The sequence below is a fragment of the Durio zibethinus genome, chromosome 14, assembly GCF_047325235.1.
Source record: "Durio zibethinus cultivar Kanyao isolate XHJ-2024 chromosome 14, ASM4732523v1, whole genome shotgun sequence".
NCBI lineage: Eukaryota > Viridiplantae > Streptophyta > Magnoliopsida > Malvales > Malvaceae > Durio > Durio zibethinus.
Genome location: NC_143175.1, coordinates 21,364,110 through 21,378,052, shown reverse-complemented (window position 1 = coordinate 21,378,052; position 13,943 = coordinate 21,364,110). Strand labels below are relative to the sequence as shown.

Genomic DNA, 13,943 nt, shown 5'->3' with positions numbered 1-13,943 from the left:
TCTTATACTCTCTCTGTTCCATATTCTTTGTTTATTTTTTTTAGATGTCCCAAAATTCTATTTTATTTTATTTTATTTTTTGAATATCTAAAATTTTTACTTTTTTATATTTAATTTTTTTTTACTTTTTGATATTAAAAATCATAGAACTAAATTTTAATATTAAATACTTTAAAGTTAAAATTTTTTTAAACTCCATAAAAATCAAAACATAATAAATATTTTGAGATGGAAGAAGTATTTTTATATAATTTAATGTCATTTTTTTAAGAGTACAATTAGAATAAATAATTAAAATAAATTTAAGAAATATGATCACCTAATTTATTTGTTACATTTGTATAACCTATTTTTAATTTTTTTTAATTCTCTGTTGCAGCTTTTATTTTTTTTCTCTATTTTTTAGAATAACATTTTTCCTTTTATTTTTATATTATATTTGCTATTATCAATTAACAAAAAAAAAAATTACACCCTTTAATTATCTCACAAATTAAAAATTCTTGAGACCGCAACGAAATGCGAGGTCTCATACTAGCATTAAATTAATTCAGTCCCACCATCCCATCTCATTTCTTTTTCTTTTTCTTTTTTTTTTTTTTGACATCCCATCTCTTATTGCGTATCAAATGGATAAAAAATTTAATTCAATAACAAAACCTTTATCAATCAAATACTCTAATGTGACGTTAATAATATAATTATAAATTTTTATGACTTAAAATTTTTGAATAACTATCTAAATTAGTTTACAAAATTGTATATAACATGCCATATATCTAAAAAATTTAGATACACTTCAACATTTAGATATATTCGGCATTTAATATTAGAGATAAAAATGTTTTATAACAAAATTGTAATTTCATACTTCTATGTCATAAGCTTACCTTTAAATATGAAAACCAATTCATCCTTACTCAAATTTTGCATTTGCAAAACAGCTTCGTTGTCCTATTAAGCTTTGCAAGTTGCATCTAGCAAGTTCTTTTTATTATGATTATTTGAAAAAAAAATATAGAATCAATTTTAGTATAAAAATACAAATAAACTGCAAACATAAAAATTAAATTATTAAAAAATCTTAATTTTTTCCATTTTATTTAAACAAACTTCTATACTTTTTATTACAGCAAGATAAAGCTTTAACTTTTAAGTTACACTCAAATAAATCATTAATTTTTAATTGATATCCAAATAAATTTTTAATTTTTAATTTGTACCTAAATAAATTATTAACATAAATCAATTTTTCTTCTGAAATAAGACCTTATTTTGCATACAAATCAAAAAATAAAAATTTATTTAAATACATTAAAAATATAAAAATTTATTTAAAAAATAAAATAATTTAAGAAAGTTTTTAATATTTTAACTAAATTAATATATATATATATATATATATATATATCTAACGATTCCAAAAAAATTTCTGTTACTGCTCTTTCCTCGAGAAATCGAACAGCCACAATTGAAGGTTAGATTTGAGGGCGGGCCGAATACCAGTGAACTTCAGCTTTCTAACTCAATTTTACATCCGTGTCCAGGATTTAGAACAGAAATGGGCACCATAAACACGCTTTAAATGGGCCAACTACACTTTCAAAAAACAATGGACCGTACAATGAGCTCATCACAATGGAAAATTCATTACATCAAACCACACTGGTAATATCTCACCAATTATAGAACCAACCTTTCTTCCTTCTACCAGCTAAATCGGCATATTAATCCAGCAGAGGATTTGTTTCACAAGCTTCTGGCAACCTTTTCATATAAATCACGGGGCCAATTCTGATGCATATTATTTGCAAGGAAAGTTGCAACCTGCAAAGGCCAAGATACACAGATTATACACCCACCATTAACTACAAGGATGCTAGACTGGTTTTTCTTTCCCTCAACCCTTCCCCTTTTTTCCAATCATACATTAACCAATCCTTCCAACAAGAATAATCAATCCAAATTCATGGAGTTCGAGCAGTAATGGAAACATTTAAGATTACTATGTAAGATGCCGGCATACCTTTGCTCTCATAGCACGAAGTGATCCATCTGTATCAGTCACATTTTCCAAACAAGTTAGAGCAATCTTTAGAAGGTCTGGCACACAAGCCTGGACATGAGGAGATAAATTCTGAAACACATCGGGGGTAATATCAGGTGCTCGTGGATCCAATGGAAGGAATGGAAGTTTGGCAACTTCTTTTAGAGCATCAAGATACCGGCCTAGTCTTATCAACTTGTGGATAGACAGTACCGCCTCAAGCTGTCTCAATACAGTTTGTTGCTCCAAAACATGTTCCCTCTCTTGGAGGCTGCACAATTAATACAAGTTGCAATAATGTCAGGAGAAAGCAGAAAGGTAGAACAGTATAAACACAAGACATAGGTGATGGGATCATGAAAACAACTGAAAAGTTCGATCAAATATCTGAACCACACAAAGAATGTGCAGGATGTATGACAACTTACAGGAAAAGGCAGGGAAATGTGCACTGGTAATTTTAAATTTGTTTTTTTTAAAACGAAAGCATCCCAAACATGATCAGATATTAATTAGCCAAGTTCACAATGAATAGATAAATCACTAACTATTGAAGCACTGCCAATTCCCCAAAATTTTGATACTATATATTTTCCAAATTTACCATCAAATGAGCAAATCATTAATGATGAAAATGTTACCAAATAGAAATAAGGGACACATGGTTGGTAATTAACATAAGGAAAGTTCAAGACTCTCAACATTGGAGATTTATCTCCTTCTGTGGGGCCAACTAGTCTCAATCTTAGCAAACCTTATCTCAGGCAAGAAAGAAAGGAAGTTAAACGGTTTCTAGAAGCCTTTATCGCAAAATAGGACACAACTAAAAGTAAAATACCAGCGAAACTGCGATATCAAATAAGTATATGCTAATATTTGGAACAACCAAATTTTGATAAAGAAATAGGACACCACTAAAAGTAAAATACCAGCAAAATTGTTATATCAAATAAGCATTTGCTAATATTTGGAACAACCAAATTTTGATAAAGAATAAGTGATTGCATGGAATTGGAACAACCTGACTTCAGGATAATATTTGAAAGTCTCCAACATCTCATTGCCAGAATGAATGAGGCCAGCAGTTCGACTCTCACCATCTAATCTACCACGTGATAGGACACAAATTGCTTCTGAGAGGCACTTATTTATTGTATCCAATGCCATTGAAAATGCCCCAATTCTCTTCTGAATTTCTATAGACTGGATTTGGAAAAAATTATAGAAAGAAAGAAAAAGAAAAGGAAAAAATAACATAAGGTAAAATGCAAAAACCACAAAGATATAACATTAAGCAACACCACATGAGGATACAAGCAGGGGCAATCAGACGTAAAGATAATATTTTGAGGGTAAAAAGGCAACTAGTAAAACCCAAGAGAGAGATAAATGGGGTCAACAATATGAGAGAGGGATCTGCATGACAACTGCAAGTATCAAGGATAATGACTGTTTGGAATTGTCAATATTTACCAAAATTTCTGCTTAAATTAAAACAAAAGTTGCACTTTACCAAAAACATAAATATTGAAGAAGCAAAGAGAGAGAAAGAGAATTACTTTGTCATAGAGCCCAGCTTCTTGACACTGGCGGGCAGCTTCAAGCAAAAACTGTTGTCTTGCTTTTTGATCAGTCAAAAATCGTCCCAATTCACCTTCCTCTCCAGAACCTCTTGAACCAAGTAAAAGATAAATCCCACCATCTCGTAACAATAGCTCAGTAAGAAGCTGATTCAGCATCAAGCTCCTTTGCCTTTGCTGATCCACACTACCTCTCCCAGTCCATGATGCATGTCCACCACCTACCGCAGCAGCAGCTTGTGCATAATATTCTAGAGCCATTTGAAGGTTACCTAGCCGTAGATACATTGAGCCAAACTGCCTAATAATGCTGGATGCTTCTGCATAAGCATCCATCACCCCTAGTTTTTGTCCAGCTCCAGCACCTTCAGAAAGGACCCCATTGTCTGCTAGCACAATTGCTAAGTGGACAGCATCAATGTTGTATCCTTCATCTCCTGCTTCTTTAGACAAGTATGAAATAGCCGGTATTAACTGGATACTTAAAAGCAAGACATATGGGTATACTAGAGGGTCCTTTCCACTTTTTGTGTAATATGATGGCTCAAATTTGTTCAGGTAAGCTTGCAAATCATCCAGACTGTATGGTACTAAACCCTCATTCAGAATAACAGACGAGGTTCCACCAGGAACATCCCGTACTGATGACAAAATGAACCACAGAAAATCCTCTATCGTACTGAAAAGTGATGGTAGATCTCTGAGGAGACGGTCAATTTGCCTGCAAGAACCAGATATTATAGCATAGAGCAACAACTTTTTCTTGTCATACGCAGCTCGACCAACCCGATCAACCATTCTGAACATTTTTTCACACTCTTCTGCAGCAGCAACTGCAATGTCTGCCGGCACCATGCCTCCACTGTTAATCCACTCTGTAAGCTGTCAGAATAGAAATACTAAGTAATGCTGATTGTCGAGCGCGATGCACTAAAATGTAAACAATTAGTACCAGCGGTGCAAACTGGTGAGAAGCACGGGATGAAAGGGCAATTTGTCTTGCTTCATCAGAATAACCAGTCCTCAAGCAAAAATAAATCTGTTACACAAAAAGAGGTGATTCTTAGTAAACCTTAGTCATTTGGGAAAAGAAACAAGGATAATCAAACTTAGTTCGGAAAAAGAAATCCGAGAAAGAAAGCATTTTCAACATCTGTTTATACTCATTCATTCTTTGAAGGGTGCCCTCTTTCATACAACCACATAAGCAAATAATTAACACCTCAAGGCACAGTAAAAGCATCCCTATCTTTTCTGTCAACTATATAAAAGACGGCTTGAAAAAAAACAAGTCCTTTTAACAAAGACAAAGCAAACTAAATTGGAAGAGAAACTGAAATAATTGAAAACCCTGCTCCATGTTTCATTTAACTAAATTGAAACGCTTGGCAGCTTAGTCTAAACAATTAAAGGTCAGAATTCTAATAGATTCAAGATATTATAAAAGTACAGAGGCAGCATATTTAAGATATATACTTCAAAACCTGCAAAACTACAGAACTACCTGCTAAAACAAATATAAGGAAAACTTGTTCTTGACATAATCAATGAAATAGTAACCAAATACTACCTGATACAGACATTACAAATTTTATTATCCAAGCTCAGAACTGGCTGAAACTTTGAGTTGCATGAGTAATTTGACATTAGACTAATCGAATTTGAAAAATAACATTAGGATAATCAATAACAAGTTAAAACCAGATATCTTACATCTTATAATAGATGTTTCATCAGGGATTTGACTGTAAAGAAAATGAGTAAAATTAAATAAAACCTGCTGCCATGTGGTATCAACAGGAGGCTGCCTTCGAGCATCACTCGCATCAAAATCCAGAATTCCATAATCCCTCAAACGAATCTGGACGGACAAAGAAAACAAGAACTTTTAAACAAAGAAGAATAATGTAACAAAGTTGAACAAGCAATTTGAAGCCAAATAGCAACAAGCAGACCCGTAGGAAGGCTCGAACTCTATGCAAATTTCCAACAGCTCCACCAAGAGCAGCCTGCATTGAGGTCAAAAAATGAAATATCAGCTCTGAGAGAACTAATACCAGTTTGACAAATGAGACTAATTATAAGAGCAACATAGAAGACTACTCTCATCATTGGGACTAGCAACAATGAACAAGGAACACAAGAAACAACAGCCGAAGCATTCAAAAGTTGCTAGCCCTAAATATTATGAACAAGAAAGATTTCTGCATTTTGTTATTAACAGAAGAATAATAAAATGATGCTAGAGAAGATTCTTACTTGTGCAGGATGGCTTTGTATTGTATCCATAATGTATTTCTCATGTCCCCATTCCAGGTGACGCCTTGCACCAATTACTAATGACATCTTTCTTGAAACACTCCGTTGCATTGTCAAATCCTCACCCATTAATGTCTGCCAATATAATTAGTTTATCAACAATCGTTTATCTGCCAGCAAGAAGCATGATAACACTAGCATGTATCATACCTGAATAAGATGCCACATTTTCTGCATGTTGACTGATTTGCCACCAGATGCTTCGGTGCCCAAACTCTCATAAGCAGCCTTAAAAGCTGTGGCAGGCTATACAAGTACATATAATTAACAATCATGAGTAAATAATAATAAATTAATTAAAAAGAATTAGTTAAAAGAAATCAGACCAAAAGTACTCACAGCAGGAAAGGTTTCAGACAAAAATGAGAAAGATGGAAAATACCTGAAAGGAATGTATAAACATATACAACATGCATGCACACACAGATACAGCATATTACTATTTAAAAACAAATAAACAAATTCTATGAGGACATTCCAGTGCTTATGATTTTGGAAAATGGCAGAATCAATTTTTATAACTTGAAAGGAAAGACTATCATCCGTACTTTAAATGGCAAGCCTTGTTGTCTTGCATTGTTCAGTTTTCTGACAACTTCAGCATATGCTGACACTTTTTTCTCAACAACTGGCTTATTAGCTAAAGGTACAAGCTCCGAAGGTCCTGATGAAACCTGAGTGGAAGCCATGGAAACTATTTGACCTGAACGAGCACCACCAATGTTTTTATCAATCAAGTTAGTCTTAGGTAATGTTGAAATCCGGCTCAAGCTCTGTAAGAAATCTCGTTTTTCCTTTTGCCAGTCTTCCTGCAAGGCATTGGACACCACCAATCAACCATGTAAAAGCAGAAAATCTACAAACTGTTGTAGCCATCATCAATTTGTTAATAGTTATGTTCAATGTATAAAAAAATCTTATCAAGTCTTTTGGTACTAGAATAACTACTCAATTAGCAAGGAACCAGTGGTTAAACTGTTTCCACTTAAGAGTTGCAAAAATATAGAAGACAACTTATATAAACAATATAAAAGATATAAATCCCAGCAAAGTACTCTTCATTTACCCTCAAAAGTTGGTGATACTAACCTCCAACACTTTCATCATATAATCATTAAAACTTCTCAGGTTATCCTTCTGAGCTTCTTGGATGGCTGAAACCATTGCCATTTCATGAACCTGAGATCAAAAAATTGCACAAATAATGATCTATCAATCACCTTCAAAATTAAGCAGCAGAAGTCTGTTTTGAGGAGTGGCCGAATTCATTTAAAGATGGTCAAGGCCACTATAATAGCACTATGAAATGTGAAAAAAGACTTACTCAGACAACATCAGCTACACTCTAGATGCCTTACTCAAATTTCTTTCATGATGATCATATAAAAAAAATTATCAGACTAACATCCTGATAATTATAACAGGGAAAAAAGACAAAACAGCACTGTACCGATTTAAAATTTATCCTAATTAATTTCACCTACCAAATACTCAGGTACCTTCATAACCTGGTTTATAATAGTTTATTCAATACATCTAATTCTAATCTGTTATAAAGTCAAGCTTCCTTTCACCAAGCACCAAGTAACGAATGAAAATCTATAATTATGCCAACCACCCTCCTATAAAATTCAACCGTAAAAGTGACGCTGAGATTATCTGAAAGACATCAAGATATAAGAAAGAAACACAAAAGAACTAAAAACAATAACTAGAATAGGGCCTAAACAAGTTACAAGAACAAGAAATATTATCGAGCACCTGATGTGACTTTGTAAGAAAAAAGTATCCTTTTTTTCAGTTAGTGGATTAAAGGAAAGTAAACCACAGGGAATAGCAGGAAGCCAGGAACTGAGGTTAGAACCCCAGCCCTGCAAGGAATTCCACCCTGTAAAGGGATAGGTTTGAAGAGAAAAAGTATCCATTTTGCATGCAAAAGAACATTCAAATGCAAGCAGTTTAACTAATTCCATGTTTTATCTCATCATTTTATTCACACTGAGCTCAATATTCAAATTGCAATAATTCACTAATTATGCAGCAATTGCTTAGTAAATAGCAATAATTTGGAATTAAATACATACTATAACCCGAAAGAAATATGATTAGCCAGGGGACGTAACTGTGACTGGCTATTAGAAATCAAAATGAAATTATATTTATTCAATTTGAAGAACAACCACTACCTGCTGCAGATACTCCTCAACACTTGTTGCTTCAGCAGGGAAAACATCCTCAAATGTTGTCTTCAGAAAAGATGATCAATGAGAGGAAAAAATGGTTTGTCAGATTACAGTAAAAGAGAATATAGAACTGCTAAAGGAAAAAAAAATAGGAACTTCGAAGCAACATCTTGAAGCAATCAATAGCAAAGCTCTCCAGAGTTGATAACATACTTAGTGATGCATGCACTTTAGGGACCAAAGTACCATTTAAATAGTAAAAATACAAAAGCATGAATGAAATATCACTTAATAATATCAAATAAACTTTGGGGAAAAATGTCCTTACATTGACATATTACTACCAATATCTACCCCCTCAAAATAATCATTGAAAGAGCAGTCTATGACAAAGAAAAACAAGTAAGAAAGTTTATGAAAGATTTAAAAGGTTTTTGAGCTTGAAGCCACAGAAGCTGAGTTATCATAAAACAAAAAGCGGAATGTAAGAGATATTTACCTTCAATTCAAAAGACTTTAGATCACGTGTAAGCTGCTCAGCATTGATTCCCTCACGCGCAAGTAGCCTTGAAATGCAACAAAGACGATATAATATATGTTCCACATGGTAAACAAGAAATCTTGGAGAACTAGATAAAAGATAACCCTTCAGATTGATGCTTAAAACCCAAGTTTGCAACCTAATAAACTTCCAAGCTAACAACTTCCCCTTACTTTCTCAGAAAATGTTTTGTCTGTTTAACTAAGAGTGAAAACAAGAATCACAACAAGCAATAAAGTTTTTAAGTCATTGAGTTACCTTGTGGCAGCAAAAGATTGAGAAGGAGCCTCAGTTCTTAAGGTTTTTGCCTTGAGCTTCTTCGATAGTGCTTCTAATTGATCTAAGTTTCTCTGAATAAATACAATTGGTGAACCAAAAGTCAAAGAAAACCAGATGCACGGATCTATATTACTAATAAATTTCCTTTTTCAAATAATATCAGACCATCAAAAAATACCAGCAGTTATTTTCTTTCCTCTGATTCCAATTTTGCTCAGGCAATCAGAACCTCCAAATAAAGATTTTAGAACTACTCATTGCTTCAATCTCGCTACTGTTGTTTCATTTTCCTTAGAATGTTCTTAAGCCTATCATTTTCTTTTCCTTCCCTACATTCTAACATGAACTGACGATTTTTTCCTTCTTTATATTCTTTCAGAAAGTGAAATAAGTGCAATAAAACCTAAATAAAAGAAAAACTAGGAGCACCTGAAGGTGAATGAATGAGGCTTAAGAAAATTCCACTTCACAAAATATATGAACCATTGAAAACTTTCCACATTTCAAGCTCATCTCCTTAGTCCTTACTTTTTCCCTCAGTTTCTAGGCATCCAAACATAGCATAAAGCAATCAACATTTTTGGCCTAACCGTTCACCAAAGTAAACCTAATTATTTTCCTTTCTATTTCAACGTTTTCTCCATTCTTTAAAAAGTTGAGGTAATGAATTTTGGTTTTTGCTAAATTTTCTTTAAAAGGGACAAGAGAGAGAGAGAGAGAGAGAGAGAGAGAGAGAGAAAGGACCTGAAGAGGAGGAAACTGAGCAGAAGGAGCAGCTTGCTCGAGAAGCTTGGTGGAAGAGTGGAGAAGATCGGTCCAGCTACTCATGTCTTGCTCACTTGCCATCGGTCGCTCTCCTTTCTCATGAGACGAATGATGAGAGGGAAATATCAAACATGGGTTTCAGCGTTTTTATACTAAAGCCCTAATTTTCAAAAACTCACAACAGCTTTCTTCTTCTTTAAGTGAGGGATCAGCCACTTTTTACCTGGCTTGCCCTATGGACTAATGGCTGGGCCGCGTTGGGTTGGGTCGGGTTGGTTCCAGGTTTGTGTGTCCGCGGTCCGATCAGGTTTTTAATAAATAACAAATAATTTTAAATTTATTATTTAATTTTTTATACCATTTATAATTTATTTTTAAAAACCACTTAATGAAAAATTTTAACATTTAGTTGCAGTCCTATTTAAAGAAAAATAAACCTTATATTTTTCTTTTAATCATTTATTACTTTTCTATTTTTATCAATGTAACATACTTATAAAATCACTATCTATTTTTTTAAAAAAATAATTTTCAATAATCTATCAAACAATTTTTAAATTAGATTATTTTGTGACTATTAGATACTTGGTTTTAAATTATTTTACTTGTTTGAAATATGTGAATCCAAAATTTTGATCACCTATCAATCATACCATGGTAGGCGTACCTTAGTACTAATTTACCACTTTAGTGTCCTTAGATCATATATTTTTGTTAAGAAAATAATAATTTAAAGCAATAATATTCCTTTCATTAAAAAAAAAAAAGTAAACTGCAATAAATATAATGTACCAAATTAATAAATACAGAAAAAAATTTAATTTATAAGTTCTCATAACAATTCATTTATATTGTTAACCTTTATTACTTTTAAAAGTAATATAGTTTTAAGTCATATAGTCAGATAACAAACTTTTTTAATCTATCTTTATATATTTTTTTAATTTTTTTATCTTTTATATTTATCTGATTAAAAAATATTATTTACATAAACATTTTAAAATTTACAATCTCTAAATCACAACTCTAATATCATAACAATTGATAAAAATTTAATTAATTTTAAGATTTGAGTTTTAATTTCTAAAATATAAAGTAAGGTTTATGAGATAAGAAGAGTAATCATTTATTGTGTGGCACAAAACTTGTTATATCTTTATCCGTAAAAGTCTCACATTATACAAATAACAAGTTAAAGAATCCTTCACCGATTTATACTCAAGTGTTTTTTTTTTTCAAATTAGCTAATTTTAAATTTTTTAAAATTATATTCATAATTAAATATTATTTTCATATAATTAATAAAATAACCAATTAATAAATTATAATTTAATTAAATAATAAAATTCACACACAATAAAACTTGAACCTAAAAACCTAAAATTTTAAAACCTCCTCCTTATCATTAATTCAATACCTCATTTGTAGTTAGTTTCAAGTTTTTAAATAGATTAGTTTAACTCAATCTAAATTTTAAGAAATTCTTAAAGTTTGATAAAAAGATTTAATAGTTGTTCCAAATAAAAGACACCATCTCTCCATCTCATTTATACATGTTAATTTAATTTTTAATCAAATTATAAAATGTATTTTTGTTTTATATTTTTTACTTTTACAAGCAAAATTAAATAGTAAAATTAATATCAAACTAATACAATGCCAACGCGATATCACGGGTCATTTTTTTGCTATTTTAATTTATTATTTTTTAAAAATTTTATTTAAATAAATAAATAAAAAAAATAAAAGATCAAAAAAAGTCAAGTGGGGTCATGCATGGATATTTCATTTAATCTCTTTTTTTGTTCTCACAAAATTTTTCTAAACAAATAAAAACGAAAAAAAAAAAAGAAAAACAAAAAATAATAAAAAAAGTTTGAATATGCTACATGTACGTTCCTATTAAACTTAAAATATTAATTTCTAAAATTAAAGTATCAAATAATAATTTTTTAATATAATATATATAATAAAATTAATAATAAAATAAGTATATTTTTATATATATTTCGAACTGAATTTAAACAGAATACTTTAAATATGTTTTTGCCTCGATTTTGTTTCTTTAAAACAATTATCGACTCTGTCCCAACTTGATTTTAGTTAAAAAAAATTATATTTTATCAAATATGAATGAATCGTAACTTATTGAATACGAGTTACTTTGACATCTTATCGATTGAAATATTTTGATTTAAAATTTAATTAATTAAAAATAAACATTTTTTTGAAATATATATAAAAAAAAAAAAAACAATTGGAGGTGCTGCGTAGATATTTTTGTTGATCTTATTTTTTCACAAAATTAATTTAACTTAAGAAACATAAAAACAAAAGAAAAAAATGAGAAAAATTGAAAAATGAAAAAGATAAACCCTAAATTAAAAAAAAGAAAAGAGAAAAATAGATCTTAATGGAGTACATCATGATATTCTAATTGAGTTTAAAATGTTAATATATTAAATTAAAATATTAAATAATAAATTTATTAATTAAAAATTAAAAGAAAGAAAAGGAAATATGAGAAAAAGGACAAAGAAAGAAGAAAAGATCATCGGACTACCATAATATCATATGAATATCTAAATTAAATTTAAAATATTAATATCTTAAATTAAACTATAAAATAATAACCTTATTAATGTAATACATATATATAATTAAATAGATAATAAAAAATACTAAATTATTTTAATCAATAATATCAAATGAGCATTACTAAAAAAGTTTATATTATTAAATATTAATAAATAAATAAATAATAAGTAAATGCTTGACATGTGACATTCGCTAAGTATCAAGTGAGTCACACAAAAAATTTTAAATTTTAAAAATATTTATTAAATATATAAAAAAGAAAAATAATAGAAAATAGTAAATAAAAAGGAAAAAAAAAGTAAATACGTGACATATCTTCATATTAAGTGGGTTGCATAAAAAAGAAATTTAAAATATTTAAAAATATAATTAAAAATTTGTAAAAAAAGCTAAAGTAAAAAGTAAAAAAAAAATCGGTATAAAGTAAGTCTCACTTTTTAAAATATAAATGAAAAAATTTTTAAAATGTTTTTAAAAAAAGCAATAAAAAAAAGTTGTAAAAAAAAAAAAAGAGAAGTGCTACGAGGCACTAGAATTAAGCTTTATATATGAACAAAATTTATCTAATAGATAGATTAAAAAAAAGAAAAAAAAAGCCTGGTAAAGTGGATCCCATTTAAAAAAATCTTTAAAAATATATTTATAAATTTTTTATAAAAAATGAAAAAAAATTTGAAAATATGTAAAAAAATTAAAACTAAAAACTAAAAAAAAAAACACAAAAATAAAAAGAAGTTTATGCCATGTGGCACACCTAAAAGAGAAAGGTTGAGTCATCTATAATGGCACCTAGGTTAAATTCTGTAGATGAACAAAATTTATCTATAAACACTAAATTTGTCTAAGTTCCTCGAGTCGGATCAATTTCATTTGTTGGGCTTGAGCATAATGCTTTTATTTTTATTTTTACTTTTATTTTATTATTTGGTTTTCCAATTAAATATTAGAATACAATAACATTAAATAAAATATTTAATTAATTAAACAAAAAATAATAGAAAATGATGAAGAAAAAAAAAAAAACAGAAATTACGGGTAACAATGAGTGCCATGCATGGCAACACTGGCACTTTGCCAACCCATTCCCACCTATCCTGGACTTGCCCCTTAAAGCTCTTAAAAACACTAACCCAATCAACCTGGGGTGAGGAGAACAACATACCCACAGTTCCTCAACACAATACCCATTTAAGACCTCATCACCAGAGCCACAACCAAATAACCTACCACCCTTTAACAGAAGGGCCAACACCCATCTTCACCTTTAAAGCACTTTCAAAATAGGCACCCTTACCCTGACCAAGCCTTATTTGATCCACCATGCATTCCAGCCCCATACCCAACTCCTCTTTTACCTACACTAGCACCTAGCACCACGGCCATTACACTTTGCACCACATTAACCTACACTCTCACCTGACCTTAACCCTAGTAATAGCCTCTATGCCCTAACACCACCCCTGCACCCTTGTCAGCACACCTACTAATTTTTCACTTATTCAGCACCAACTCGTACTCTCACCTAGCACATGCATCGCAGTCACCCTCAACTAGCACTAGAGGTATAAATGATATATTAATACTTACAAGTTACTCGGATTCGATTCGAATAAAATCTGAATTTGACTCGA

General features: G+C 30.5%; 1 protein-coding gene across 2 annotated transcripts; it reads right to left on the bottom strand.

The window, feature by feature from the left end:
• Positions 1 to 1,483: 1,483 nt before the first annotated feature.
• On the bottom strand, positions 1,484 to 9,883 carry LOC111293804 (nuclear pore complex protein NUP93A-like). Of its 2 annotated transcripts, XR_016327696.1 has the most exons (16): positions 9,694 to 9,883; positions 8,929 to 9,020; positions 8,629 to 8,695; positions 8,133 to 8,192; positions 7,036 to 7,125; positions 6,495 to 6,755; positions 6,097 to 6,192; positions 5,887 to 6,021; positions 5,583 to 5,636; positions 5,405 to 5,488; positions 4,580 to 4,666; positions 3,607 to 4,509; positions 3,069 to 3,250; positions 2,027 to 2,318; positions 1,697 to 1,827; positions 1,484 to 1,664 (listed from the first exon to the last, which is right to left on the bottom strand). XR_016327696.1 is itself a non-coding variant. In XM_022886762.2 (15 exons), exons 1-15 carry the CDS (start codon positions 9,793 to 9,795, stop codon positions 1,750 to 1,752), a joined length of 2,583 nt encoding a protein of 860 aa, XP_022742497.2. In that variant the 5' UTR covers positions 9,796 to 9,883; the 3' UTR covers positions 1,484 to 1,749. The 2 variants fall into 2 exon arrangements, 1 of the variants encoding a protein (XP_022742497.2); XM_022886762.2 differs by having other exon boundaries at positions 1,484 to 1,827.
• Between the last annotated feature and the right edge of the window lie 4,060 nt (positions 9,884 to 13,943).

Coding starts and splice junctions, on each gene's coding strand:
- LOC111293804 (XM_022886762.2), bottom strand. CDS start 9,795: ATGGCAAGTGAGCAAGACATGAGTAGCTGGACCGATCTTCTCCACTCT. Junction 7,126..8,132: donor TTGAGGAGTATCTGCAGCAG/GTAGTGGTTGTT, acceptor TTTTGATCTCAG/GTTCATGAAATGGCAATGGT. Junction 5,489..5,582: donor GAGTTCGAGCCTTCCTACGG/GTCTGCTTGTTG, acceptor TTGTCCGTCCAG/ATTCGTTTGAGGGATTATGG.